Source organism: Trematomus bernacchii, unplaced genomic scaffold (assembly GCF_902827165.1).
Source record: "Trematomus bernacchii unplaced genomic scaffold, fTreBer1.1, whole genome shotgun sequence".
In the NCBI taxonomy this organism is placed as follows: Eukaryota; Metazoa; Chordata; class Actinopteri; order Perciformes; family Nototheniidae; genus Trematomus; species Trematomus bernacchii.
In genome coordinates this window covers 7,473,040-7,500,949 of record NW_022987313.1, presented here as the reverse complement: position 1 = coordinate 7,500,949, position 27,910 = coordinate 7,473,040, and the positions used below count along the sequence as shown (strand labels likewise).

At 41.8% G+C, this 27,910-nt stretch overlaps 1 protein-coding gene across 5 annotated transcripts in view; it reads right to left on the bottom strand.

Annotated features, from left to right (window-relative positions):
* eml1 (EMAP like 1) overlaps positions 1-27,672 on the bottom strand; it is a 49,185-nt gene extending 21,513 nt beyond the window's left edge. For 4 of the 5 annotated variants that reach the window (XM_034140226.1, XM_034140360.1, XM_034140296.1 and 1 more), the window contains exon 1: positions 14,353-14,944. In XM_034140226.1, coding sequence (XP_033996117.1) covers positions 14,353-14,419 — 67 coding nt within the window. In that variant the 5' untranslated portion in view covers positions 14,420-14,944. Of the gene's footprint in view, positions 1-14,352; positions 14,945-27,480 lie in introns of those variants that run through there. The other variant, XM_034140432.1, reaches the window with a different exon arrangement.
* Between the last annotated feature and the right edge of the window lie 238 nt (positions 27,673-27,910).

The window sequence follows — 27,910 nt, the reverse complement described above, 5'->3', positions numbered from 1 at the left end:
GCATTACCATCTAACACTTTTCATGCATCACAAGTATTCAGAAGTATATAATCCAACAAGATGTAATGAAGTCATTTCAGTTTAATTGGCAGAACATGCAATTTAGCAGAGTGGACAAATCCCATTAGCGAGGCGAATCCTCTGCCTGTTATGAATTGTTTTAGTCGGGAAGACCCTTGATGAGACAGGATGGTAAATTGGTGCATTATGCAGACGGGACACCTGATGCTTGTAGCAGAAAAGGACAATCTGAGCAGATTCTGAAAGCCTGAATCAACCAATTACTGTTCACACACACCAGCATGCATACACACACACATACACAATAGCCTCTTGTGATTAAAAGCTTCTTGGACACATAGGAACATATTTCCCTGACACACCTCTCAGTGTGAAAATCCAGTCGCCCACCAAGTGAGGTTTTGTAATGAAAACTCCCCGTCTGAGCAAATGAAAACAGCAGGTGCATAATTTCACACATCACATCCTCAGCAGTGGAGTATAATATCCTCATACATTGACTTTCAGACAGTCTCTAATGAAACGAGAGGCTGTCTTGTTTCATAACGCACACATCTAATCTTACTTCATTTGAACACAAAGAGCCTTTTCAAGATATTATCTGCTCACCTGAGACTTTTGTTTTGAAGCAGCCCTTTTTCATATCCACATGTGAATGTGAGTGAATCTCCAGAGATAAAGCGGCTATTATCTGTTCAGCATCTGTCGAGGGTCTGCTCCCAACACTGACACAATGACAGCATGATACCATCAGTCCTTGAAGTACAATGACTGGTTGTCACGGCCCCGGCTCCGCGCTAACATCCTCCGTCTGTCACCCTGCTCCCCGGATCAAACCTCCGGGGCAAGCAAACGCCCCATAACGCGTTCACAGGCAGGGCGGACATCAGAAAAGGTCAGTGTTAACTTTGGTGTTGATGTGACCATAGAACAGTCACGTGTGAGGTTTTGGCTAAATGTGCTCTTCGTGTGAAATGCTCTTTGGGGTCACAGAGTCCAAAGACTATGAATTAGTAAGATGTCAATTTTTATTTAACAACACATCCAGCACATACACCCCCTGACACTCTTTTCATCCCCACAAAAGCAGATGATTACCCCCCACCAGCCTCCTCTAGCTCCAGGAAACCGTTAACACCTGTCAGCCCGCTGCTTAAATTACTTTGTGTCTGTCAGTCTTCTTCAGGTTTTCTCCGAATGTCTTTTTCTGTCCCCGTTTCTCATTATCTGGTCAATATGAGGCTGGGTCACTCATCTCGCACGGACCTCTAAGTCCGTCTATTTGCTCGCCTTAATGCATCGTGACACACTGCTCCCCATTACCTTCCTCTGCAAGGCGGGACCACCTGCCTGCTTAAGTGCTTGTCAATCACTTTAGCCATAGGGACTCAATGGAGAGAAAGAAAACAGGCTTTTTTCTCTGTTCATTTTTCCTGCTCTAAAATAACCACCACCTTATTTCTGAGTCATCTTCTGACCTCACTGCCATCAATAATGAAAACTGGAGCGGGCACACATGCTATGACCCATTTACCCCCCCCTCTGCACTCCCATCAACCACAGAGATCAATGCACTGAAGGAGTAAAAAGATGTCTGATCAACACAGAGGCAGCTATCTCATATTTTAGAGAATGCAGAGCAACCTCATGTATAAAATATCCCCTGCACCAGCCCTGCGTTGATCTGAACTGTCTGGATTTCTCCTCACTTCCTCATGTACAGACATCCATATACTATATAAACACACATAGGCAAGGATATGAATATAAATGCATGCTCAAGGGATGAAAAGAAAAAATATGTTGAATGAATTCCCTCTTAAGGAGGAATATCATGATTCTAGCTGTTTCACTTTGTGTTTTATGTACTCCTGCAGACTTTGACAATAAACCACTGACAGCCAGTGATTGATGTCTATTTTCCTTTCACTCAGCGGTGCAGAGAAGCAAAACAATGAAGCTAAATTGACTTGATGGAAAGTCAGGTTAAGCTGCGCCACAATGGCGGTGTTTTCAGAAAATCAACGGACCAAAGAAACGTGAGGCTGCAGGAAATAGCCTGTCACAACATTATGACAATAATTCCTGTTTTTGTAGAGACAGAGAGGCAGCACTGATACCACACTGATGGCAAATTGATCTACTGGCTGAATGCAGATGGAAAACAATAACACTTTACTGGTTTCATTTCAAAATGGGACTGCATAGTGCCAGTTCAGCTGCTGCACACCACGTCTTCTCAAAAGTAAATCCTTCCAAGATCATTCTTTTTAAACTACCCGACTTTAGCCGGCAACACTGATGGAAAAGTGGACCTAATCATAATCCAGCTGCAGGCATGATAACACTAAATGACAAGCAGTAAAGGAGGTTGTGATTTAGAAACAGCTAGGGAGTAAGGTAGAGATATAATCAGTGTTGAAGCAAAGTGAATTAAAGTGGGGCAGTAAATAATGATAATAATACAAAAAATAGTCCACAGATTTGTGAGGCTGAGCTTGACATAAACACTAACATTTAAGTATAGCTGAGGATAAGAAGACTCTCATGGGTTTTGCAGTGATTTGGCATGAACCAAAGTGTTAGATACATTATAATTATAACACTAGAGGAGAAGTAATATTATCACTATCATTATATTGCAGTGTACAGTTCATCTACTGGGGACCATGAATGTGTTTACCAAATTTCTTAGCAATACTTTTATCAATTTAAGTCCCATACAAAGCCACAAACATAAACCTCATGTTTGCTGGAAGAGGAGTCAGAGGGTCTCCAAAGGGATTCTCCCCGATTCCTCCTCTGGGGACCATGAATGTCTTTACATGGATGGCAGAAAATAAAATATATAAATATATGAAAGTGTGTTGAAGACATGAAAAAGTGATGCTTGAAATGTGAATTTTGAAAATGGCTTTTTGCCCCAGGTATGACTGGAATCATCCATCAGGTGCATGTCAGCGAGGTGACAAATTGCAAAACCAATTGAGTTTGAGATTGGAAAGAAAATGGAGAAAGAGTAAATATAGAGGAGGAACCAAGAGTTACTTAAAGTGGACCTATCATGCTATATTTGAAACATATATTGTAGGGCCATACCTATATAAAACATGTCTGTGAAGTTTTCTTTTCAAAATACCAAACAGATCATGCATTTTAGCCATGCCTCATTTCGCTCTATTTGCTCTTTTCCAGCCCTGTTTTTGCAAGGGCTGATTCTGCTTGTGTGGCAGACTACAGCGCCACTTACAGGCCTGGCATATGTACTACAGCGTCTCCAGCGCTTTCGAGCGGTCTCTCATTCCCCTGATAGGTGGAGAGTTGCCTATATAGGCGGAGCACCCCTTTTCTGACGTCAGAAAAATTCAAATAATAATCAGCTCTGTTGCAGCCCCTTTTTTTAGAGATTTGGGTATGGAGGAAAAGAGAGAGGGTTGTGTTTTCTGACACTTGGTGAGTTCCCTGACACACCGGGGACACATATTCATGTATAAAAGACGTACAAAAGTGCATTTTGCATGATAGGTCCCCTTTAAAAAGTGTAATCAATCCTGCGTGTCACCTGCAGCGGATGACCTGACAGAGGTGTATTAGCCAATCAACTGGCCAGATTAGAGAGACAGACGTTTGCTTTACAAGCTGCTGCCTCTAATGGCTCCTGCTTGGCCGGGGCTTAGGGGCTATAAATAGTGAGAGGTGGATCAGAGGAAAGGGAAGCCCTCACACACGACCTGAGAGAAGACTACGGAGCAGAAATCAGGGAAAGAAAGAGAAACATGGCATGAGATCCCGTATTTGTATAAAAAAGAAGCATTGCAAAATCGCAAAAAGACTGACAGAGGAATAAAGATGGAGAATTTGTGTTTAAGAGTGTAGGTCATGAAGAGTGTGTCTGGGTCAAAGATGAGCATAAAGAGAGGCCAAATGACCCCCATGAGAGATCCATGCCCTTGTGCGAACACGTTAAACTTCCTTCCTCCCATCAGTAACATCCTTCCTGGGGTCAGACTCAGGTCGAATGAGATACAGCTCCCCCCTCTCTCTGCTCTCATCACCACTCTGACTCCCCCCCCCCCCCCCCCCCCAAACACACACACATACACACACACTGACACTAAGTATGGCTGAGTGCAGGATCAGGTGATGCAAAAAAACGCCATCAGCATTTCTGTCAGCCGTTACAGAGTCGTAAGGGACTGTACACAAATGATGAGAGAGGGCTGTGAATGACTTTAAGAGCGCAACAACTCAACAGTATATTACAGTATTCCTTTTGCTGGATTTAAATCTTTGAAAATGATTATTCTAGTGAGCACATTGGGTCATAAAGGGTACACTTCCATATGCCATTTATAGATTTAACTTTCTCCATCCCATTAAATGTGTCTTCCAAGAAAAATAATTGAATAATTATTTTAAATAAAATTATAATATTGGCAATATTAGAGTGCTGTGAGCTGCAGTTCTTTTTCCAATGCCTAATACAATTATAATTACAGTGTGATGAGTCTTTCCATTTTAAATGAATAACAGTATTGGTTTTTGCTTTGGTGCATTGACATCATTTGGTACAATCCTAAAAGCCTTCGTGAGACAGTGTGAGGAATGTGAAAGCCACAAAGAGAGATAAGGGTAAAAAGTCACGGCCCATTGAGGCAGAATAACTCCTTCTTAACTCACATACTGTAAATCCACACCATTATCCCAACACCCTGCCTTGACAAATCACACACACACACTCCCACATACACACAATTCAAACAGGAAGTGCTCACGGCGTGGCGTAGGGATTACGCTGGATATGTGGAGCAGATCTGCTCAATGCTACTGATCCCTAAACTCTGAGGGTTTTATCTTAGCAGCGGGCTGATTTGTATTCTCTCCCTCTCTGCGTCTGTAACCTCTTTCACCTCTCCTTTTTATTTGTCTGTCTCCCGCTCTCTCAGGAAACTGTGCCTGGATGGATTCTTGAATCACGGCTAAATTGAGTGTGGGAAGAGAAAGAGCCACTGTAGGATTAAAAGAGGGCAGTAAAATATCTTCATTGCCTTTCTCTAATATTTATCTGCTGTTTCTCTTGCTGTCATCTGTGTTGCTCAGAGGAGATTAGCTTCAGCACTAGACTGTTTAGGAGGATATGCAGAGCGTGGGATATTTGTAGCTAGATCAAGTCAGACAGAATCACAAATAATATCGACTTTTCAACAAAAGGAAGTACAAGACAAGTTTGTGTTACAGATATAATGGTGTAGTATGGATCGTGCAGGATACAACTACAGATTTCCAAGGAAAGAATCTCAAGTTGTAAACCTTAAAGTGTTCAATGAAATAAACCCTGTCTTTGTTAATGGTCGGCATATATTCAACAATCGCCCTTCCATGCATGTACATTGATACAAATATGGCAATATGCAACCCTAACCCTAAGGTCCATTCCTTCCTTTACATGCATGAGTATTTAACACATGCTAAACTATGCAACAGCAACACAGCTAATGCTTTATCTTTCTCCCTGCATGCAGAACATGTCAAAGCCTAGTATGACCTTTATAATCACTTTTATTCATCAGTTCTTCAGACAGATGATGGTGGCAGAAAGGGTTTAAAGATAAGCCAACAGTTGCTTCGGGAAATAATCACATGGTTGGCCTATTTTTTCATTTTGCAGCGATGATCATTTGTATGACATTGAAGATATTCCATTTGTTAACACATCCCGTAATAGCCCAGAGACCACGTTTTTAAATGACAAAGAAGCTCTTGTTTCATCAAAAAGTGTCATCATGGCTTATTCGGGCAACAACATGTTGCATTGTATATGACATATATCTCTCTCGAATTAAGTGAACATTCCAAAAAGTAACAAATAGCAAACAGACGGCCCTTCTTTCTGCTGAAACTGTTATAAAAGCCACAGAAGCACTAAGTCATGCTTGGCAGCGAGACTCCGGGCTCTGACACAAGCCTCTCTCTCAGTCTCAACCTTTCTCCACATAAAACAGGGCTTTGTGCCTCAGTGACAAACAACCAGGAAGGAACAGGAGGCGGGACACTTGTCCTCACCAGTGTGTTTGTGTGTGTGTGTTGTTCCATCCCAGTGTTGTTATGGGAAACCAGATTTCCATGGTGTGTGTGAGGATGGTCTCACACAGTGACGGAGTGTGTGCCAGAGTCTGTAAGCTTCCTGAACATCAGCCAATCATACATCTGCCATCTGGACGAGAGAGGACAGCAGATGAGATCATTACACAACAACACAGAGGAGTAATATTGAATTGAATTGAATTTGTGTGTGTCTTTTTTATTGAATTCTCTCCTCCAAGTTTTTTAGGACGGTTTACAATAATTTGTTCTGGCTTTCCTCTCAAATAGCCATGTCTGCTTCTACATTCAGTCTATTTTCATAAAGGAAGCTTTGACATCACCCAGAAAACACACCTGAGCCTGTCACTTCCACCTATGTATAGCTTGGGTGAGCCATAAACCTCACAAGGCCATCTCATTAAATGTTCTTTACCCTCTGTAGTCACAGCAGGGATCAGTTATTTAGGGCAGGTGTCAAATAAAGCGGACTGGAACAGGAAGAGATGTCCTACAAGTGTTCAGCTTTACTCAGCCATTTCATTAAATGCTTAATCTGAGTCCACAAACATTCAATTCACTCTTGGTTCTGATTGTAAAACTGTGCAGGAAATGTCAAACGGTGTCAAAGATCTAAATGATGAACGAATAAACATGTCTACATATGGTTGCTGCAAGATTGACCATACAACTGTTCATTTATTGTGCGCTGCTAATGGCTTAATGGACAGGATTTGGCTGCTGGTAATAGACGGATATTGTCTCCATTCACTGTGGAATTGCGTGTTCCTATAATCATACATGTGAGATCTGGCTCGGTCATCCTTGGTCAATTAATACAGGAGAAGAAGCCGCCTGTCAGTGGAGCAAGACCTGCTGGCTTAATTACATTTTGAAGAAAGTTAAAGAAGTCGATATAACATGCTAGCATATTTGCCTTCATTTTGTATGAAATATTCATCCAACACATCCTCAAACACTTCATTGAAACTGACAAATGAACAACAATCGAGGTTAAAAACAACCCAAATAATCATGTCCATCTCTGCAGCTGTGATGAATCTATTTTTAATGGTATTTCTGATGGGATTCTCCTCTTTTCCCTCTCCATCTGTTACAGTCCAGCAGAACACATGCAACGGGGGAAACACACACACACGCATATGCAGGGTTCCTCCATTAACAGCAGGTGCTAGAGACCAATTAGGGTGCTGGGCAGCCTCTGGGAGCTGCACCGCCACACCGAGGGGTTAATTATATCTGTTCACATCACAACTGGCCAGATGAAATCGCGGCCAGGGTTCACAGATGAGGATTGACCGAACCAGTGGGGTGTGACATTAGGCCCACTGGAGACAATATGCTGATGAAGATCATTACCATAAATATAATCGAGCCAACCTTGTCACTGTAATTGATTTGATCATTAATTCTTCCTAAACGGTTTAATGTGAGATTCAAATGGAGATGTATGCACAAACATTCATATGCACAGATATACATGTGCACATATGAATTATGGACAAGCATAGCTGCGCTCACATACCGATGATCTGTGCTGGAAATCATTTACATACTAATTTCAAACACATTTCAACACCTTAGTGCATCTTCATATGTAAAACAAATCGTCCTTTAATGCTTCGTCTAATTTACTTGTGAATTTTATGTTGGGACAAAATAGCCTTGGTGATATTTGAGCAGCAAGCAGAGACTAAAAATAAGGGCATCTCTGTGGGATTTTGCTGACTTGCGTGATTTATTACTAGTCGCCCCCCCCCTCCCTCCCCCACAGAAGTCAACACACTTCTGAGGGACATTCGGTGTTACCATGTAGAGTGGAAGCATCCCACCGCTCCATTCTGTTTCTGGCTCTTTCATTGTATTTTTACCCATCCACGACATCCTGTTCAAGGACTCGTGCAGCCTGCTCCTGACCTTCTGTTGGTGCTCATAGTCAACTTGAAAAAGGACACAGATACACACTTAAAAAAAATACACACCGTACATCACCGGAGTGTGCATCTCCCACACCCACCCACCCACACACACACACACACACACACACACACACACACACACACACACACACACACACACACACACACACACACACACACACACACACACACACACACACACACACACACACACACACACACACACACACACACACACACACACACACCACACACACACACACACACACACACACACACACACACACACACACACACACACACACACACACACACACACACACACACACACACACACACACACACACACACACACACACACACACACACACACACACACACACACACACACACACACACACACACACACACACACACACAGTATATATATTTAGCACAGGAACTTGCACACTGCTTCACATGCCTGATTGTTTTAGTGGGTCATGAGGATGAGACTGCGTGAATGTGTGTCAGTGGAGAGAAAGGAAAGACAGAGAGAGAGAGAGAGAGAGAGAGGGAAAATATTCAGCTCAGAAAATGAATGGTATCTCCTGCCCGCCGGCTCAGCAAGAGGCTGTTTCAGTGAGCACGCTAACTCTGACATTGAAAATGAAATAACTACACATACTTTATTACATTTTTGGAACTGAAGGGGAAAATACTTTTATAGAGAGTTTTAAAGGGAGCTGATATCAAACAAATGCCATTGACAGACAACAACACCATCAAATATTTGTTTAATTGTTATAATTTTTTAAGCAAAAATAAAGAATGCATTGTCTGGTTTCAGCTTCTTAAAAATGTATGCATCTTTTCTTCATTTTTCTATATTGGAAAACATCACTCACGTCACTTAAGTCTTAGTTACTTCTGTAGCCTTTAGATTTATGGTGCAGAATAGTCCTTGGCGATGTCAGTCTGAACACTGGCATTGCTCTGCATGTCAAAGATAATGAACTGATGTAATAAAGTGTTTACATTTCTGCTACAATGCCCACCTGCACTTTTATTTAGTATGATTTGATTCTGACTAAGTATGGCTTTGGCCTGTGGCCTAATTCCCCTCCCATGCAGTCACTATAGAACACAGTGTACCATGCATTTAAATTCTCCTTTTGTATATTAAGTACCATAACCTTGTTGAAAGCTGGCACTGCGTGAACACCGGGCTACTTTCATTACGTAAGTGGCATCATTTTCTGACAAGCAAGAAGGGCAGCCACGGATCTCACACACACACACACGCGCACACACAGGGCTTCAGTCTCCTGCAGCACAGTCTGCTGTTTTAACTTCACACCACAGAGCAGGAGATGCAGGGTATCTGCTGCACACACTCCATAGAGCTGTACACATTTAATGAGCACACACTGTCACCTGCTGTAACTGTTATCAGCTCGCTATTCTGCAGCATGAGAGTGAAAGAGAAAGTACAAGGTGAACCCTTATCAGCAGCAGAGAAGGGAGATAAAAGTGAGGGAGATAAGGAGTGTGACTCGTGACTACAGAAGCCCAAACCACCCGCTCAATATCTCACTGTCTGGAGGAATAAGAAAAGCACTCTGAGCATCACTGGGAGCACTCGCACAAGATCAAACACAGAGCGTGAGAGAGCTTGACGGGGGATTTAGGGCGAAGAGAAAAGAGAGAGAGTTTGAGAAAGAGGGAAAGTAAAGTAAAGGTGAAGGACAGGGAGAAACAGAGTGGTCAGAAATGCAGCCACATTGAGATAAGAGAGTTGTGTAAGCTCTCACTGACACGGCAATGGGAAATCAATGTCAGCCTTTGAATGAATCAGCAGTCGTGGAGGAGCTAACCCATCCAGGTCGATATTTATTAAACTACTACGTGTAACAGTCATGAATTATAGTAGAGACACACATCACTTCCTAGATCTACCCACTGTCTTGGTTTCCTCTATTGACATTGTGTGCAGCTTTATGGGGGTGGAGGAAATGTCAGAGTGCAGGTCAGCTCACCAGCTGCTTTTACTAGACAGGGATAGATAGGGGAACAAGGAGAAAATATAGAAGAGTGGATATTCTCCTGTTAATATATTGTAGGCCATATATTTAACCGTTACAGACCCACAGTGTTTATCAAACCCTAGAAAATAAAAGTTCTACTTGTGATTTTTGAACAGAAGCCTGTAAACAAAAGTCACACACTTAACTCACATACTGTACAATCATCTATCTCCATCTTGGCATCCCTCAGTAGCTATACTGTGGTTGGTAACATGTCAGTGCTTTAACCCTAATCCCTCCACACGTGCCATCATTAATCAGAGCTTGGATGGAGATACCTATAGATGCTCAGCCAGGAAGGGGAGGAGACTGGATGGAGTCGTGTCACCTCTACTGTGCATCAATATACCTCAGAGCAACATCAAACGAACCTCCGACTTCATTCATTTCCCCTCTCCGCCCTGCATGCCTGTCTCATCCATCTGCACTACTACTCACTCCACTTTCTATCTCACTTTTAGTTGGTTTTTGCTCCTAATTCCTCTTTATCCTTCTTCCCTTCCTCACCATGCCCCCCATAATGGTTCTTGCTGGCACATTTGGGTCCCATCATGCTTCACTGCCACTGCTGTTAAGGTGGGTGCTGTGCCAGTGTGCCTGTGGGTGAAGAGAGTTAGAGTGGACTGAGAGATAAAGGGATGTTTTAACCAAATCTGAGCAGACATCATTAGTTAAAAAGGTAATTGTGCAAATATCTTAAATGAATGCAGGCGAATAGATGTCTTTGGATGAGGTGAGAGATGAACATGAGTGTGATCTTCAGTATTACCGTGTAATTCAGACGGATTTACTTATTAACAGACTTTCACATCAGGAGCTTTTGGTGCATCAGAAGCTAATGAACTGGGAATCGCATTAACTCATGGTTTTACACAAATCTTCAACTTAAAAGCCAATCTTAGTCCAAAGCATTTTCTGATTTTATACATGGAGCCACTCTTTCTGTGTCTTATTTAAATTAACAGAAGATTAACAAACAACCTTTTTGATCATCAGATGATTTTAATTCAGTTATAAAGAAACAACAGAAGGATGCAGGAGGTTGGCTATGCACTGTTATGCTTCTTTTTTTTTAAGCATAGAGGTTTTTTGAGCAAAATGCTTTTAAATGTCATACTTCCAAGTGATCATCTTACTTTGGTGTGTCAGTATGTCATTGGTTTTTATAAACTAAAAACAAAATATCGATTAGGAAAATTAGCAAAACTTTAGGTGTCAAAAGCAATGGTTTTATGTTGTAAAGTCAAAGCTGTCAGACATTTATGAATATATCATATGAATTAGGTTTCTTATTTGACAAAAGTTTTGCAATCATTTGTAAGTTGATTTCAAACTGTAGATACATCAATGGTAATGAATTATAAATGCATGAAGTCAAGCTCCAAAGTTATGGTTAGCCTTGGACAATGGTTTGTTGGTTGTAAAATATCAAGGATCCAATAATTAAATCAACTGGACCCTATTTCCTGCCAATCTGATGTCAGAACATTGGTAAATCCTGTAAAAACAACCACAATCTAATTACCAGGCGCACAACACAAACTAATCAAATCAAAACTGTCCTCTTCTCGAGCACCAGCAGAATCAAAATGTGATTTCATTGATTTAACACGAGAAAAAAAGCTCCTCTAATCAGCGTGTGTCTGTGTGGCCGGGTGTGTAATTGGGATAATTTCCAGTTAGCCCGAGCTAGCCCCGACCTCCTGAGGACAAAGCATGCAGCGGGCTTCTGCAGTTTAGCTGACCTAGTCCGTGAACATTAGTCTGGTCGGATGCTCCACAACACACGGCCGAGAGAGAGGCCGAGGAAGAGGCGCATGAATGACATCATTGACTTTAGCTTTCAGTGGATCTGGGTTCAGCTGGACGGCAGCAGCAGTGCAATAAGAAATCACTCTGGGCTACAGGCCTACACACACACAAACATACACACAGGCGCAGCAGACGTGTGAGCACATCCCCTCGCTGTATACACTTACAGACACATCTTAACTAGGCTCACCCAATTAAGCCGCCTTTGAAACTAGGCGCTGCTCCCTGACCATGAAGTTGTGTGTGTTTGGTTTGTGTATGTGTGTGAAAAGAAGGAGAGAGAAAGCAGGGGGTTCGAGGTTAGAAATCTGTGGCAACAGCCCCTAAGCAGCAGCATGTCTTATTGCATTTCTTCTCAGAGAGGAACATGACATGTAAAGGATTACAAACAAACTCACAGTGTCACCCAACCCACAGGCTGTCTCTCTGCTCGACGGCAATGACATAGCTAGAACAACAAGGGGGGGATTTTAAATATAGGAGTGCATAAATACAAGTTTTAGATCGGTTTCAAGTCCTAATTCAAAGAGGAAGTTCACTAAACGTTGTCAACAAAACACTTGCTACACTACACGGTCATTTGTGAGATATTTTAAAGGTCAGTCATTTCCTCTGCGTCTTCTGTTGAGGAAGACACCATTCTATTTTAAAGCTGTGCACAGCACCTGCTACACCTGTTTTTCAGGTCAATCCAACCGACCCACCTCAGTCGTAATCCTTGTCAGCACTTTCTCATCACACAGGAACACTTCAGTACAAAAGGTGCAAACCTACTTCTCTTCTCTGTTCCGTTCAGTTACTTTGGGTTATAAGAAATCAGCACTTTGGCAACGTATGGGAAAGTTGCCCCATGTTCCAACATTAAAGTCATAAGCTTGACTGGGCTGGAGTTATTTCTTTATGTTTCTTTGTTCCTAGCAAATCTGTAGTAAACTGAAAACTACAATCAAAAAACGAACCTGATACCGCTGTACCAATAAATTAGTCATTTATGGACCTGACCAGGTGCAGGGAAATAATCATAGGTCTATATAAAACTTTATAGACATCTTTCTGTTTCGCATGATCTGTATCTCAATTAAAAGCTTCTGTAACTCATCTGTTTCTTTGTCCGTATACTTCTTTGAGATTGCTATAAATGTAATGAGGGAAATCCATAAGGGAAAAAAGCTTTTAACTGGATTCACCTCATCAGTGATTCATGGAAGTCGAGGGGTAGTATCCATGGTGGGGGATACCTCTGTGATTTCATCTGTCAGACTATAGTATTCTCTCATCCCACCAGCTGCTAGTGCTTACACAGCACAGTGAATATTATAGATTTTTTCATTATCCACAAATGGCAATTACGTTACTCCATGCTTCAACAGTAACAGCTCACGCTCACTAACCATAACACAGTCAGTGCAAGTACTGTACAATACAAAGATTAAGGATAAGCACACTGAGGGGGGGATGAGAGGTGACTCTTTTCTCCTTTTGATAAATATTTAATTCTATCTTTACGTAGCTGGTTCAGTGGAGCTCAAATCAGCACAACAGCTTTGTTTAAAGTCCCTCTGCTACAGTAGTGCCCTCTTTTAGGTTATTGTGTTGGGGATAATCCTCTTTGTGTAGGGGGCTCACTAACTGTAGTTTGTCAGCATGCAGGCAGAGATGTTACCATCACTGAGAAAACAAAGAATAGTTGTATTCCTTAATATTAAGGGATAACTTACATAAGGGATTACTTTTATAAAAAAGAAACTAAAGCTTCTCAGAAATAAATCCCGAACTGATGACATACTGATGTGTCATGCTGTTTTAATCTTCCCTGAGTCACTCTCTCCTCCCCAAAACACTAGCAGCCTGAAGTATGGTTTTCTCCCTCTGCCTGCAAACACATGACATAGTGCAGCAGATGAGCAATAGTGTCCGTTTCTGTCATCTCTGTTCTGTCTCATTCAGCAATCAGCCCGCAACAGGGGAGAAATATATTCATAACATATCCCTAAATATGTGAGCAAATCTCTGCTCCTCATCCTCACTCTCGTCTTTGTTTATTGGCTCTCTTGATGGCTTCTGGCTCACACAGACTGTTGACATTATTTGGCCTCAATTCCAGAAACTTTCCTGTTAATCCTAGAGGGTGTTTTTCTGTAAATGCTCCCTGGAGCTGGTGGATATTTCATCTAAAGTCTATATGTTTAAAAAAATCAAATGTTTTATAGTTTGACATGCTACACAAGCCCTAAAAGCTGGAGCTAAAATAGCTCTCATGTCTGCAACACACACACACTCACAAACACACACACACACACACACACACACACACACCCTTAAACTGGGTGTCAAGTTTAGCCAGTCAGCTGGTGACATGTCAAGTCCAGAGGAACAACATGCAGCTGAGGGGAAAGAGGGGATGGGGGAGGAAGAGGATTATTTGGTTTTACCGTTGCAGAACTGTAGCAGCGATGAGGTGTCATACAAGCTGCTGTAGCTGGAAAACCCGTCCTCCATTCTCAGCCTGTGCTCAGTCCTCTGTTGTCCACCACTCCTTCGCTCTCCTCTCTCTCTCTCTGGTGACTCCCCTCTGTTAGTTTACCGTTCACTTGGCGTCCAAGGCGCTCCCTCCATTCACTCTGCACGGGTCAGGCTCCCTGGGTGAGTCACCATGGCAACCCATTCACTCCGATTCCTATGTCATGTGAACTCCGAACCCCTCTTCTTTTCCACCCCCGTCTCACACAGAAAAAGTCCTGAACTCTACGGCAGAAAACACTCCCTGCTGAAGGAAGACTGCAGCGGAGAGTTCAAGTTAAAGCTGCTGGTGTGTTTGTTTCCTCTCCTCCCTCCTGTTCTCTTGTCCCCTCCCTCTCTTCCTTCTCCTCTTGTATTTCTGTCTTCAGCAGAGGCAGCTGTGTGTCGTTAGCTCTCGCTGATCTCAGGCAGAAAAACAGCTTTAAGAGGGCTTGAGCTGCGAGCGCAGGCAGGCTCTGGCATAGGCAGTTACTGAGGGTGTGTGTGTGTGCGTGCATATGTGTGTGTCAGAGGCTGTGTGTGTGTGTGTGTGTTTAGATAATGCTCGGGACAGCCCAGCCTTCCCCTGATGTCACACAGTGTGGACGAGTCAGAGCGCAGGGGGGCTGGGCCTGTCAGAGAGATCCTCCTCCTCTCGCCTGGTGGGAGAGGAGAGAGGAGGAGAGGAAAGGAGAAGAGAGGGAAGGAGGAAAGAGGTGAGGATATAGGAGGAGAGAGGACGGGGAGAAAGAGAAGAGAAAAGAGTGGAGGAGAAAGGGACAGGATACGGTAGTGGACGGGAGGAAATAAGAAGAGAGATAAAAAGAAGAAAGAAAAAAACGAGAAAAGAGAAATGATGGTTTACTAGAAGTAAACAAATTGGAGAGAAGGGAAATAAAGGACAAAAAAGGAGAGGAGGGTGCAGGAGGGAACAAAGGAGGCGAGAGGAAAGGATAAGGAACGAAGAAGAGGAGACAAGATAGGGTTTAGCAAAGATGAAAAATGCACAAATGAATTAAAGGAATCCATACCAATCGTTAGTTACCAAGTTACCAACGCCTCAGTCAATAAATCAGTTACTGAAGTGAATTCATTATAACATGGCTCTTACACACAAAGTTCAACGGTATGGAGTCACATAGGGACACAGCACAACAAACAGCCGTCATCACCATTTCCCGCCGCCAGACATTAAGAAGCGAACACAGCCAGGGGATCTACGCTGTGGCTGAACATGATTATCATTCTGTCCTCTGTCGCTCTTATCTGCCCCGCTGCAGACTGCACAGAGACCGAGGCATCTCTGAAACAAGGACAAGAGGGGGAGAGAATGAAAGGGAGACTAGGGGATTGAGGAAAGAGAGAAATAAATGGGATAGAGGGGGGAGGGGATGGAGGAGAAAAAGAGTGCTTGAGAGGGGTGGGCGGTATAGAAAAAAGGACCAAATTAAAAAGTGAGCAGGGTGGGAGTTTGGTGAGGGGGAAACCCTAAAAACATTAAATTCTAACCGGGGGGTTGCATGTGCATGTGAGGGGGGGCCTCTTTGCATTATTTATACATCAAGCTTGCAAGGGAAATAATAAGTCAAGTCAGTCTGTGGCCTATATTCATGTGTGAAGCATTCCCGCCTTTCTTCTTGGATCACAAGACGGAGCTGGGAAGGCTACACAAAGGCAGGGATGCTCTAAAGACAGCAGAGAGAGAGACCATGAAAGGAGGCATTTGTTTCTCTCTTCTTTTTTTTTTACAGTACCCCAAAAGGTGTGATATCATTTGTCTGTTTGAAGCTGTCTCGGTGTAGGTATCTCTCCTAACATCTTGAATCCTTTACGGTTCAAAAGGTGGATTTGACCTTTAAAGGGAGGATAAAAGGGTTTCAGTGAAGCACCTTATGGACGGTTGATCACTTTACGGTTCAGGGCCTCCATGCTGTTGACCTCAGCCCTTGTATTCTCCACCTCCTCTCCCTCAGGAAAACACTGCACTCTGCTTCACTTATTACACAATAACAACAAGACACCAATAGATCTACCACACTCAGTAACGATCTGACTTTAGACAACAAGGTGCTCTCTGTACACCAGTGTTGTGTTGAACACTGCTATGGTTGTTTAGCAAAATCACAAGGATATTATATCTCAAAACAGAGAGGAATCAAGTGTGTGTTGACGTTCACATTATTTGTACACATGCTGTGCAACCACCGCTAATGTTCAAATGTGGAAGAAAATGCACCAAAAGTATTTCAGATGTTTTAAAAACCCAAATTCCAAAACAGCTAGTGTTTTGATTGAGATACAGAAAGGAATTTTGTGCTTCTCACACAGAGTCCGAGCAACACACACACACTGTAAACATCCTTTGTGTTTTGTTCTGATGACAGAGGTGTTTTGTCTGAGGCATTCAGATTATTGCAAATCTCATTCGTAAATCTCATTCTGGGGCAGATTTGGGATCTAGATTAGGGACAGGTCTGGTTTTTTTGGGTGTCTGTCTGCCTCTCTGCGCATATGCTCACGTGAGATGAGGCAGCTAAAACTGGGTTATGTTCCCTCCAAAATCCCCCCCATGGGTCCCTAAACCCCACCTACCACGCAGCGGGTGGCAGGTGGTGGGACCGCTGCAGCCTCACCACCCCCCCCCCCCCCCCCCACCATTATTCCCCCCATTCAACACCAATCCCTGAATCCAGATTACACACACACACACACGCACACACACACAAAATGAACTGGGTTGCGCTGTACAGAGTGTGAGTATATCTTAGCAAAATACTGCAATATGCTATTTCTCCTTTTTTCTCGCTCACAGCTCTCTTCGTTTCAGACGTTGTATGCAGCTGCTTTTAGAGAAGAATCTGAAACAATCCACTGTACGTTAACTAATCTGCACACATTTGCTATACCATCTTGTGAGTATTGTGACTCATTAAGTTGGACCTAGATAGAAGCCAGCTATTCCCCTCAGGAGTACCAAAAACAGAGCTAAAAGACAATACATATTGAGACTACAAATTAATTATGATGTTGTACAGCATGTGTTTGCCTAAAAGTGGACACACATAGAGGAATGCTATTGGTTTCTCTATGCAGTAGATTTGAGGTAAGTGTGTACAATAATACCCAAACTGAAAGACCCTATGCCAAAACACGGTGCCTTGGGTAAAAAGCGTTAGCCTAATGTAACTTCAACAACATTTTTAAACAAGTGGATATCTGATATTATAACATTAACTTTTTGGGTAAATTAAAGGTGGGGTAGGTCATTTTGGAGAAACCAGCTCGAGTGCGCTAGAATTTGAAAATACACAACCGGAAAAAATCTGCCACTTCCTTACAGAGCCCCTCCTCCAACACACACAAACGCGCACATGACCAATGAGGGCACGAGATAAGTTTGTCCACAGATGGAAGGCTGACAGGCAGGTAGGCCATCCAGTTATTTTAGCCGGGCCGGCTAAAATGATTGGTCGTGCTTTTTACAGCGCCACGGCTTCCACAGATGACATTTTTTTATGTATTTATTGTCAAAGCATTTCATATATTCATTGCTATCGGGATGTTAAGAGTATTCCATGGAATATAACAAAAAGTGTTTCTGAAATAAATTACATACCCCACCTTTAAGGGAAAAAATAAGATTGAGTGCATGCAGCAATCTCACTATATTACATCTGACAAAAGTTCAGAGTCGTGCTTTAATAGCATCTTAAGGCTTGGCATCAGGTCTCCAATGGCCTGCTGACACAGCTTTGGCTCTCAGGAGGCCCATGAAGGTCGTATAAAAACTGAACCGGTTGTTCGTTTATTTATTTTTTCCTCCCAAAGACAGTAAAGAAAACTGCTGACATGCGTTTGATCCACAGATGATCAGTCAGTCTGTCAGAGGGCCAGGATTATACACATAATATCCAGAGCGGAGGAGGAAACAAGGTCAATCCTCTGATCCTGCCACCATCTGTGTGCCTGTCCTTGTTATTGGGCTGTTTGTGCCTAACACCAGGAAATAATCCAACCCGGGGTCTTTACTCATAGAAAGATTTTTAAACAAAGGAAGGGGACACATTTAAATGTTGGGCCAGTCACACTGTATACAGATAAATAGAATATACAAATCTTTACGAAGCAAATTCAAACGTTTTCAACCAACTAATCAAACATAACAGCTTGCACTGGTTACACATAGGCTCCTTGAATGTCCTTGTCAAAATATGAGGAAGTTATATCACAAAAATAAAAATACAACAAAAGACTTCATGAATTCAACCCAAGTCAAACATGAACAATCTGAATTGTATATTTAGTAGCAGGTATCAAAGGTCGCCCAATATGCGCCCGTGGCAAGGCAAAGAGGAAAAGCCAGCAGGAAAGAGCAATAAAAGTGTTATTCATTTATTTGCCTGGTGATAACATAAACCTGGAGTCCTGAGCTCAACAGTCCGGTCATTATGCAAACACAGTGACTTAAAAAGACTGCAGGGCTGATACTAATTTTAGACATACAAATATATATATAATACATAGTGGTATAGCTCTATAGACATCATTTGATACACTATATATCATATTACCATGCTAAAAAGCCAATTGAGATGGTAAAAATAGCAAATGTGATACTAGCATTGTCAGTTTGAGCATGTTATCATGCTTTCGCTAGCATTTAGCTCATATCATCGCTGTGTCTAAGCCACACAGAGCTGCTAGAGGAAGCCATTATGATAACATAAAAAAGAGAAGAGTCCAGACCAGCAGAGGATGTAACACTGTCTGTGACTGACAGGTTCACTCTTTCCTAATAACCGTCTGGACAGGAGAGCGGAGATAAGAGACAGGGAGAGATTGATTGAATGTGAGAGGGGAGAGTAAAACAGCTCAGTGACACATTATTTCCTACCTTTTGGAGGAAATAACCATTCCTTAAACAAGCTTAATAAAGTAGACGTCAATTCGATATTAAAACACACTTCATGATACAGAATAATGAACTCTAGTTACTTCACATCGGACATAATTACCTTCATGAATCTAAAGTAAGATGCTGCTTTTGTAATACGTGTCAGTAAATGTAGATGCTTAGATGATCAAGGTGTAGTCTGTCACAAGGATAAAAAATATCTTCTGTGAGTTTGATCAACTAGAATTTATAGAAAAGAGTTGCTGGAAATGTTGTGTCATTATTTATGTAGAGGAAATGTGACCTACTTTCAATACGGGAGAATCCAACAGAGTGATAATGATAATCAAAGCGATTTGTTCACAGCTCTGCTTCAGAAAAAACCAGAAGACGCTGCATCCATCAGGCACAATATGAGGACTCTAACTACTATACTGGATTCAAACCCACGACATGATCAATGATATGTTATTCATCCCAGTAAGTCTTCAATCATCTTACCTGCAATAAGTATTATGTCTTTGCTGTAATAAGTTAAATATGATTATGAGTCTACAGTCACATAGGCATTTCTATGAAGCCATAGGGCTAAGTAAATGCTAATTTACCATGCTAACAAATGTTGGCATACAGCAGTTTAATTGTTTACTATGTTCACCATCTTAGTTTAGAGTGTTAGAATGGTAACATTTGCTAATTAACACTGAATATCCATCAGCTGAGAATGATGGGAATGTCATCTATTTTGCAGGTATTTGGTCATAACCAAAGCAATGGAAAAAATAAACAAATTCCCTTGTGATGGCACTCGATAAGAAGTTCAGGGGGAGCATGAATATGGGTACCACATTTTGAAGCAATTTATCCGGTATAGCTGTTGATTTATGTATTTCAATGTTTCCTGCAAATGTCAACCTGATGTTAACGCTATAAGAAAAGTCAAGGGATCACCAAAGTCATTAGAATTCACGGTCTGGAAGCAACTGATATCGGTACCAAATTTCAGGGCAGTCTCTCCAAAACATGTTTCTCCCTTAAGCTGCAAGCATGGCTAAAAATGCTCAGTATAGAAAATATCACATCATATTTGTTGTGTCATCCATTGGACTATTTCTAAAATGTAATGGTTCATAAAAACCAAAGAAAACATTCAATGCAGAAGGATTGTATGGCATATTTGTGTAATTGTATTGTGCAGAGAAACAATGGTACAGGATGAAAGCAAATGTCAGCTACATACTGCAGTGCACTTGTGTTTTGGGCCACACAAGGCAACGCCAAATAATGATGTTAAGGTTCAGGAAAACTGGGTCATCACTTCACCACAGTCTTCTGGTTATAGCCTCTAAGAGTATTATGCGTGTAGAAATCCCCTGCCAGACTCTTTAGTATCTACAAAGACCCACATTTATGAATTTTTTAAAGAGGGAGTTGTCGAAATGTATTTATCAAATTTCACTGTTGGGTAACGATGAATTTTAAATATTTAAACAGAAATACTGAGTAACAATCGGATCAGTTTTTATTTTTAACAGCCTTATACAGGTAAGAAATGATCTGATTATTGCTTAGCAACCAAATGTTTAAAGTACATGTATAAATACAGGTCCTGATAGGCTGCAGCAACAGTCACTGTAAGATAAACAATACATTTGGGTTCACTGTGAAATTGTGTGAATGATATAGAAAATGTGGCTGAGGCGTACAAAGAAATGTGCTATTCCCTGTAAAGTCTCTATGAATGACATGCCAAGAAATACAATTTGTTAGAGAGACAGAGATGGCAAGTGAATGTAGGAGAGGAGAATATGCTTTTGTGCTGTAAATAGCTCATAATCCTGAGGCTGTGGAGCAGCATTACAGGCCCTGCAGCAGCTCCTCTCGTCTGTTGATGTGGAATATATAACTGTCATTCACGGCACTGAACAACTCACCAAACAACTATACTTTTATATGAAAGAATTCAGTTTCTAGCTACAGCATTGGTCAAATGTTGTTTTGGCTGACCGATGTAAAACACAACATTTCATTTTGCAGTCCTTGAAAGATTACCAAGTTATTTAACTCAAACAAATGTACTCTTACTATAAAGGGTCATTACACAAGAGTTTCGTTTAACCACGAGGGGCTTGTGCACATGAACAACAGCATGAAAATAGCTATAATCACCAATCTTAATGCATTTTAACAACTTAAAGGGCCCATGTCATGCTTTTCCGGTTATTACCCGTCCCCTTGTGTGTTATGTGTTAGGTTTTTATGCATGTAAACGGTCTGCAGAGTCAAAAGCCCTCAAAGTACACCCAGTAGCGAGTAAAACTCTAACACAGAAAAGTCTATGGGAAAATAGTTTATAGAAGAACCCAGCGCTGACTAATTAAACACCAGCATTATAAAGGGATTATAAAGTTTTTACATTAAAGGTGGTGTAGGTAAATTTGAGAAACCGGCTCGAGATACACTTTTTGTTATATTCCATGGAATGCTCTTAACATCCCGATAGCAATGAATATCTTAAGTGCTTTGACAAAAAATCCATAAAAAAATGTCATCTGTGGAAGCCGTACTGTAAAAAGCACGACCAGTCATTTTAGCCGGCCCGGCTAAAGTAACTGGATGGCCTACCTGCCTGTCAGCTTTCCATCTGTGCACAAACTTATCTCGTGCCGGCCTCATTGGTCATGTGCACGTTCGTGTGTGTTGGAGGAGGGGCTCTGTAAGGAAGTGGCAGATTTTTTCCGGCTGTGTATTTTCAAATTCTAGCGCACTCGAGCTGGTTTCTCCAAAAATTACCTACCCCACCTTTAACTAAAGGCCATGTAATTCACCAACATGTTTGGAAAGGCAGGGGTGGGGTATTCAGTTGGTTGCAATCTGCAACCTCGCCGCTAGATGCCACTGAATCCTTGACAATAGTCATTTAAAAAAGCTACTACTTCAACAACTGAAAACGCATTACCAGATATAGCCAACGCATCAACGCAGTAAGTTTACACATACATGTCATATACATAACACAGCTTGGTTTATGACTTTTACTAGGCATTGCAGTGGTTGCATGCTCTTTCTTCAACTTTAAAACAACAGATACGTCACTTACCTGTCTGAACGTCATTCTTTGAGGTTTGTGCACCGCGGAGTCCTCGCTAGCATTGATTAGCAAACAGCATACAGGCTACTGTGGACCCCAGCCAACGCCAAAACAACAAAAATCAACTTTACTGTGTTCAGTTTAACTAATTTATCGCTGGTTTATACTCTGGCTCCGAAAAGTAGCAAGAACAACAACAACAACGGCCTCTCACGCAGTCACTGTCATAGTTAGATGAACCTCTAACATGTTCACTGACATCCTGGAAATATCGGTGGATGCCACAGTCGTGCTTCTTTATGTTGGTTGAAGTCTTATCTTTCATCATAGTGACAATCAAAACACAAAAGTGAAACACTTAATGTTATCCAGTACATTACAAATGCTTTTTGTTTCACTGTTCACACTGCTAGGCCCGGCGCTGTTGAGACTGTAGATCTGGCAAGTGGCAACCATCCGGTCAGTGAAGGTAAACACGTTACTTGTATTCTATTCGATGGAGCTCTGCCCTCCCGCGGCCGCAAACGCACCAGCAGCTGTTGATTAGGCTCTTTCTTTTGATTCTTTCCTATACAGTTTATCATGACTTTTACACGTGACTTGTTTTTACCTTCAACAAATGCGACTTGAAACTTAGCAAAGTAAACTACTTAGAATAACACATAATAGCCTTGCTCTGTCCAAATGAAACAAAATCTGCCTAGAGTTGGCCTACCTCTTAATGTTTGTTTACAAATTCTCTTTCAGTTGCTGGTTATTTCATTGTCTATCACTGATTGTAAAATTGAATAGATCCCTAGTTAAAATGTATCTCTGTGGCATCACCTAGAAAACAAACAAACTGGGTAACATTCAATACTCAAAATAATATTTCATGGAACGACAATTAAAAAGTTAATCTTTAAATCAAATTGAGTATCAGGCCTTTTAGTGGTCTTCACCTTAGAACTTTAAATTCCTTATAAGGTGAAAATATAAACTTATCAGCCCCAGCGGTTTGTATAATATACGTGACCCAGTTTGAAGAGTGAGCTATTCCACCAAAACCGACTCCCATCAGCCCACTTTATCTTCACAAATGTTCTTTCTAGAGCCGACATAATCAGCTTTTACTGAACATAGCCACTACACAAGGCATTGTATATAGCCTAGATATAAAAATTACAAATCACACACTTGCCTATAAAGGCTTTACAATAGGCCGATATGTAAAGTTTACGACACCCTCTATTCACCCTTGATGGGAAGAACTTCCAAAATAAATCCTTTAATGGGGAAGAAAATGAAAGAAAGTGCTAGAAAGGGTAAAAGATGGGCTCCATTTTCCAGGATGGAGTGGGCAGACATGCAATAGATATTGTATATGTGCAGAGAGCAGGATTAGATTTTCAGTGAGCAACGAGCAGGCGCTGTGAGAGGACTGACATGAAAAGATAAGCAGATGGACAGGAAAACTCTGCTCTGACATGGACAATGTGCCAGTCAAGGCGACCTACTGTATTATTCTGCACAAAAGTATGACATTCGTAACACCATGGCTCCATATCAAATCACATTGTGGGAATTACTCAAGCCTTTATTGCTTCTGTGTCAATCTTTAATGCCTCTTTCCGCCTCCTTCCTCCCTGACTGACCTCCTCGCCTTTACACTAATGATGCCATGGGAGGAAGGAAGAAGAAGACCGACTTTTCTACATCTAATCTATATGTTAATGAGTCATATTTTGGACACAGAAGTAGAACAGGATTGTTGTAATTCAGCAGACATGCAAACATACTTAAGTGGGTGAAGTGTACGGCCATTAGAAAGCAGGAAACAGCACTTTGCAGGTCAGTGGGAGACATTGTAATTTGTCAACCCTTTACTACTGAGAAAAACATTCCATTTATCTAGTACACCTGATCACTACCATGAAAATCCAACAGAGCTACGGTGTGTTTAATGGACACACACTGTGTATCCTGGAGTGTGCAGGGCTGTGTTCTCTCAAGCGACAACATTAATCACATCTGACTTGGCCGCTGAAACATCCATGTACACCCTTCCCCCATTTCCTGAACAACCAAGAACTCTGCTCTACTCTTTCCCTACAAGCCTACACACAGTTGTACTGTACAATACATACTATTTCATTCAATGTTATTCTTTTGCTGTCCTGCATTTTTCCTGTTTCTTCCTGCACTTGTGTCTCTCCTTTCCTGTTCCTTTCCAAGTCACAGCAATACCCTGATCGATACCTAGACCAAAATAAACTCTGCTCAGGAAATCTGGTGTCTGCTGCAGAGTTTACTCAAATGCATGTGTTGTGCCAGTCCTCTGTGTGTGTGTCTCAAAACTGCAGGTGACTGTGCTCAAACCTGTGTTTCAAATGACCCATGTCCCCTCAGTTAACATGAGGAATAGGTTTAACATTACCAAAGATACTTGTCCTCAAAATTTGGGGCACAGATGGAGGGCTGACGTCAGCAGGGGCATGATGCCATGATGACGTGCAGGTCCCTCCTCACTTTATGTCCTCACACACACAACACACAACACACAACACACAACGCACGCACGCACACACACACACACTGGATGCTGATGGTATTCTGTCTCATAAAGACCTGTCAGCTTCTATTGATGCCTCAATACGTCTCAGTTATATGACATACATCAGCCAGCCTGCTTTTCATCTTCCACCAAATTGATCTCTTTGGAGGCAGACACCGCCTCACTTCTTCACCGCCCCTGCCCCCCATTTCTCGCTCTTTATTCTTTCTCTTCTTTCTGTCTTACACCCCTTATTTTCCCCTTCCATTGTTTTATCTAATTAACTCTACTTTTGCAGCTTAACTTCCCAATTTTCATGACCTTTGAGGATTGTCTTCACCTTGTTATCAGGAGCACCATTCATAACATTTGCTAATACTGCCACCTGCAGGGCATATGCCAAACTGCTTCTATCTAGTTTCTACTGTGCCTGAAATCAATATTTGGAACTAACTGTAAGTATTAATAAAGTTTGACTTTTGTATACATTAATATCCAACTCCAGAGCCATTATTAATGTTTTTAGTCTTAGTTTCCTGCGTTTCATGGGAAAAGATTCGTTTTTTTAAATAACAATTACATAGGATAATAGAAAAGGAAACTTTCTAAAACCAGACAGACGTGATAATAATCATAATTTCACTTCAACATACAACATAATATAGGCTAATAGAGGTGTTTGAATTGTTTCATAAAGTATTTGGGCATAAATGGTCTCTGTTTTAGTGAAACTAAATTTGAAACCTTCCCCTAGCACCTCAGGTAATCTGCTTTTCGAGAAGGGTTATTTCTGCAAGTGCTCCTGCCTCCTGTGGATACTTTCTTTACCCCCAAAGATAATTGATGGGTCCACCATTACACTGTCGTCTTCTCAAACAAACATATGTTCTTACAGTTTGGCTGTTGTTGGCTCATTTGTTTAAAAACTGCACAAAGCTGGTTGGATTTGAATATTTAACAAAGTGCGATACAGATACAAGCTCAGGTTTAACTGTTGTCAATCCGTTTTAAGGATGTATAGATTTAATGTGTACAAAAGAAAATAAATGTAGCATAAAGATGGAAACACTGGGTTTAACTCTTTGAAATTACAGTATAGCTACCATGTCATTATTATGAATGTGTTGGGTTGAAGCTGTTCTGGTGCCAGTAAATAAATTACAGTGATTTAGGTTTCAGTTTTAAATGTAATTTCCTGGCAAATCCATTATAGTATGATATGATAGATAATGGAGGTGTGGTCAGCAGCCCATCTAATGTAATAACCACATCCTATGCAGATGTTGGCAGGGCTGCTGCCTCTGTAATTGACAACATTGAACTGTTTTTCATCCTGCTGAGTCATGTGTGGTTAATCTGAGAAGGGAATCACGCATGGACAGAGCCAGAGAGGAAAGGAAACAGGAAAAAGAGGAGATAAAAGGGCAGGGAGAGATGTGAGAGATAAAGAGGAAAGTGAGTGAGTGAGTGAGTGGGTGAGTGGGTGAGTCAGTGAGAGAGAGAGAGAGTGAACAAGACAAGGGGACGTTTTTTTTCTATTAATAACTGATAGTTATAGTTAGGGCTTCAGCTTCTCTCACTTGGGGGGAAATGACCCTTCACTTAAATGCTTAGCTGCACACACACACACACACACACACACACACACACACACACACACACACACACACACACACACACACACACACACACACACACACACACACACACACACACACGTCATACAGACACTTTCACCCATACACACAACCAACGGTGTGGGCTTGTGTCACATGACTTGGACTTGAATCACAGTTGAGGGATACATTGGGAAAATACAAAAGACCTGCAACTAAGCTTGGACTTTAACACAGATGACCTTAATTACCCAAATCCACTTTGTTTGCACCAATCCGACAGCAGGAGAGACCCAAAGAGTATTTGGCTGGATACAATAGCATTGTGTTATTGGTGGGCAACAAAAGCCCAATTGCACTATGCTCAACATGCAGGTAAGAATGGCTTTGAATAGGACTTGAAACTAAAAGTGAAGGTCAGTCTTGACTTGGGACTTGGGTGCAAAGATTTAAGACTCACTTGTGACTTTCAATACGATTATATCATCCCACCTCTGCACACAACACATCTTTTTATAATTTGCCTCCATATCCTGGAACATCCAAGTCACATGCAGCTCTGTTGTATTTCTGTTGTATTTCTCACATGCGGACACTGTTAAAGAAGACCCTCCCACCTCCACTCATACAGGTTTTCACTCTCATTTCCTTGCTTCTCTGACATATTTCTGATTAAAATGTCTGCATTGTCATTCAGCATAATGTTCATGAAACCAGAGGGATATTCTCTCCAAGTCTCCATATAAGGGCCCAAACTGAACCAGCTCCTCTTTGCAGCTGAATACCTCCTGGGTGAGCTTTCCCAGTGGAGGGCTCAGAGTAAAACAGGATGGGCCGGATAGACCCCCTCCCTTTAACATATACAAACATACGCAGACACTAATCTGAACACAGGCGCAAGAGTAATTGCTCTTTGTTTTCTCTTACCCGTTGGAAGCCCCTCACAGTCAGACATGGCCAGAGAGAGAAGAGGCTCAGGACAGGGTCTTCTCTTGGCAGCCTGTTGCGTCTTCTGAATCGGTGCCTGCTTGTTTTCACTACAGTATCTCTGGTCTGTTTTAGGCTCTCGATGTCACACACTCACTCTCTGTTTAGCTTACTTCACTTTCTTTATCCTGTCTTCCCCCTCTCTCTCTCTCTCTCTCTCTCTCTCTCTCTCTCTCTCTCTCTCTCTCTCTCTCTCCTCTCTCTCTCTCTCTCTCTCTCTCTCTCTCTCTCTCTCTCTCTCCCTCTCTCATCTGACCAGTGGCCAGTGGATATGCCAATCAAACATCACACACTGTGCTATTGGATACTAAATTTGTAACTAACAACCCTGCCATGGGATAATGTTTCCCTGAGATATGGCAGGCCTTCT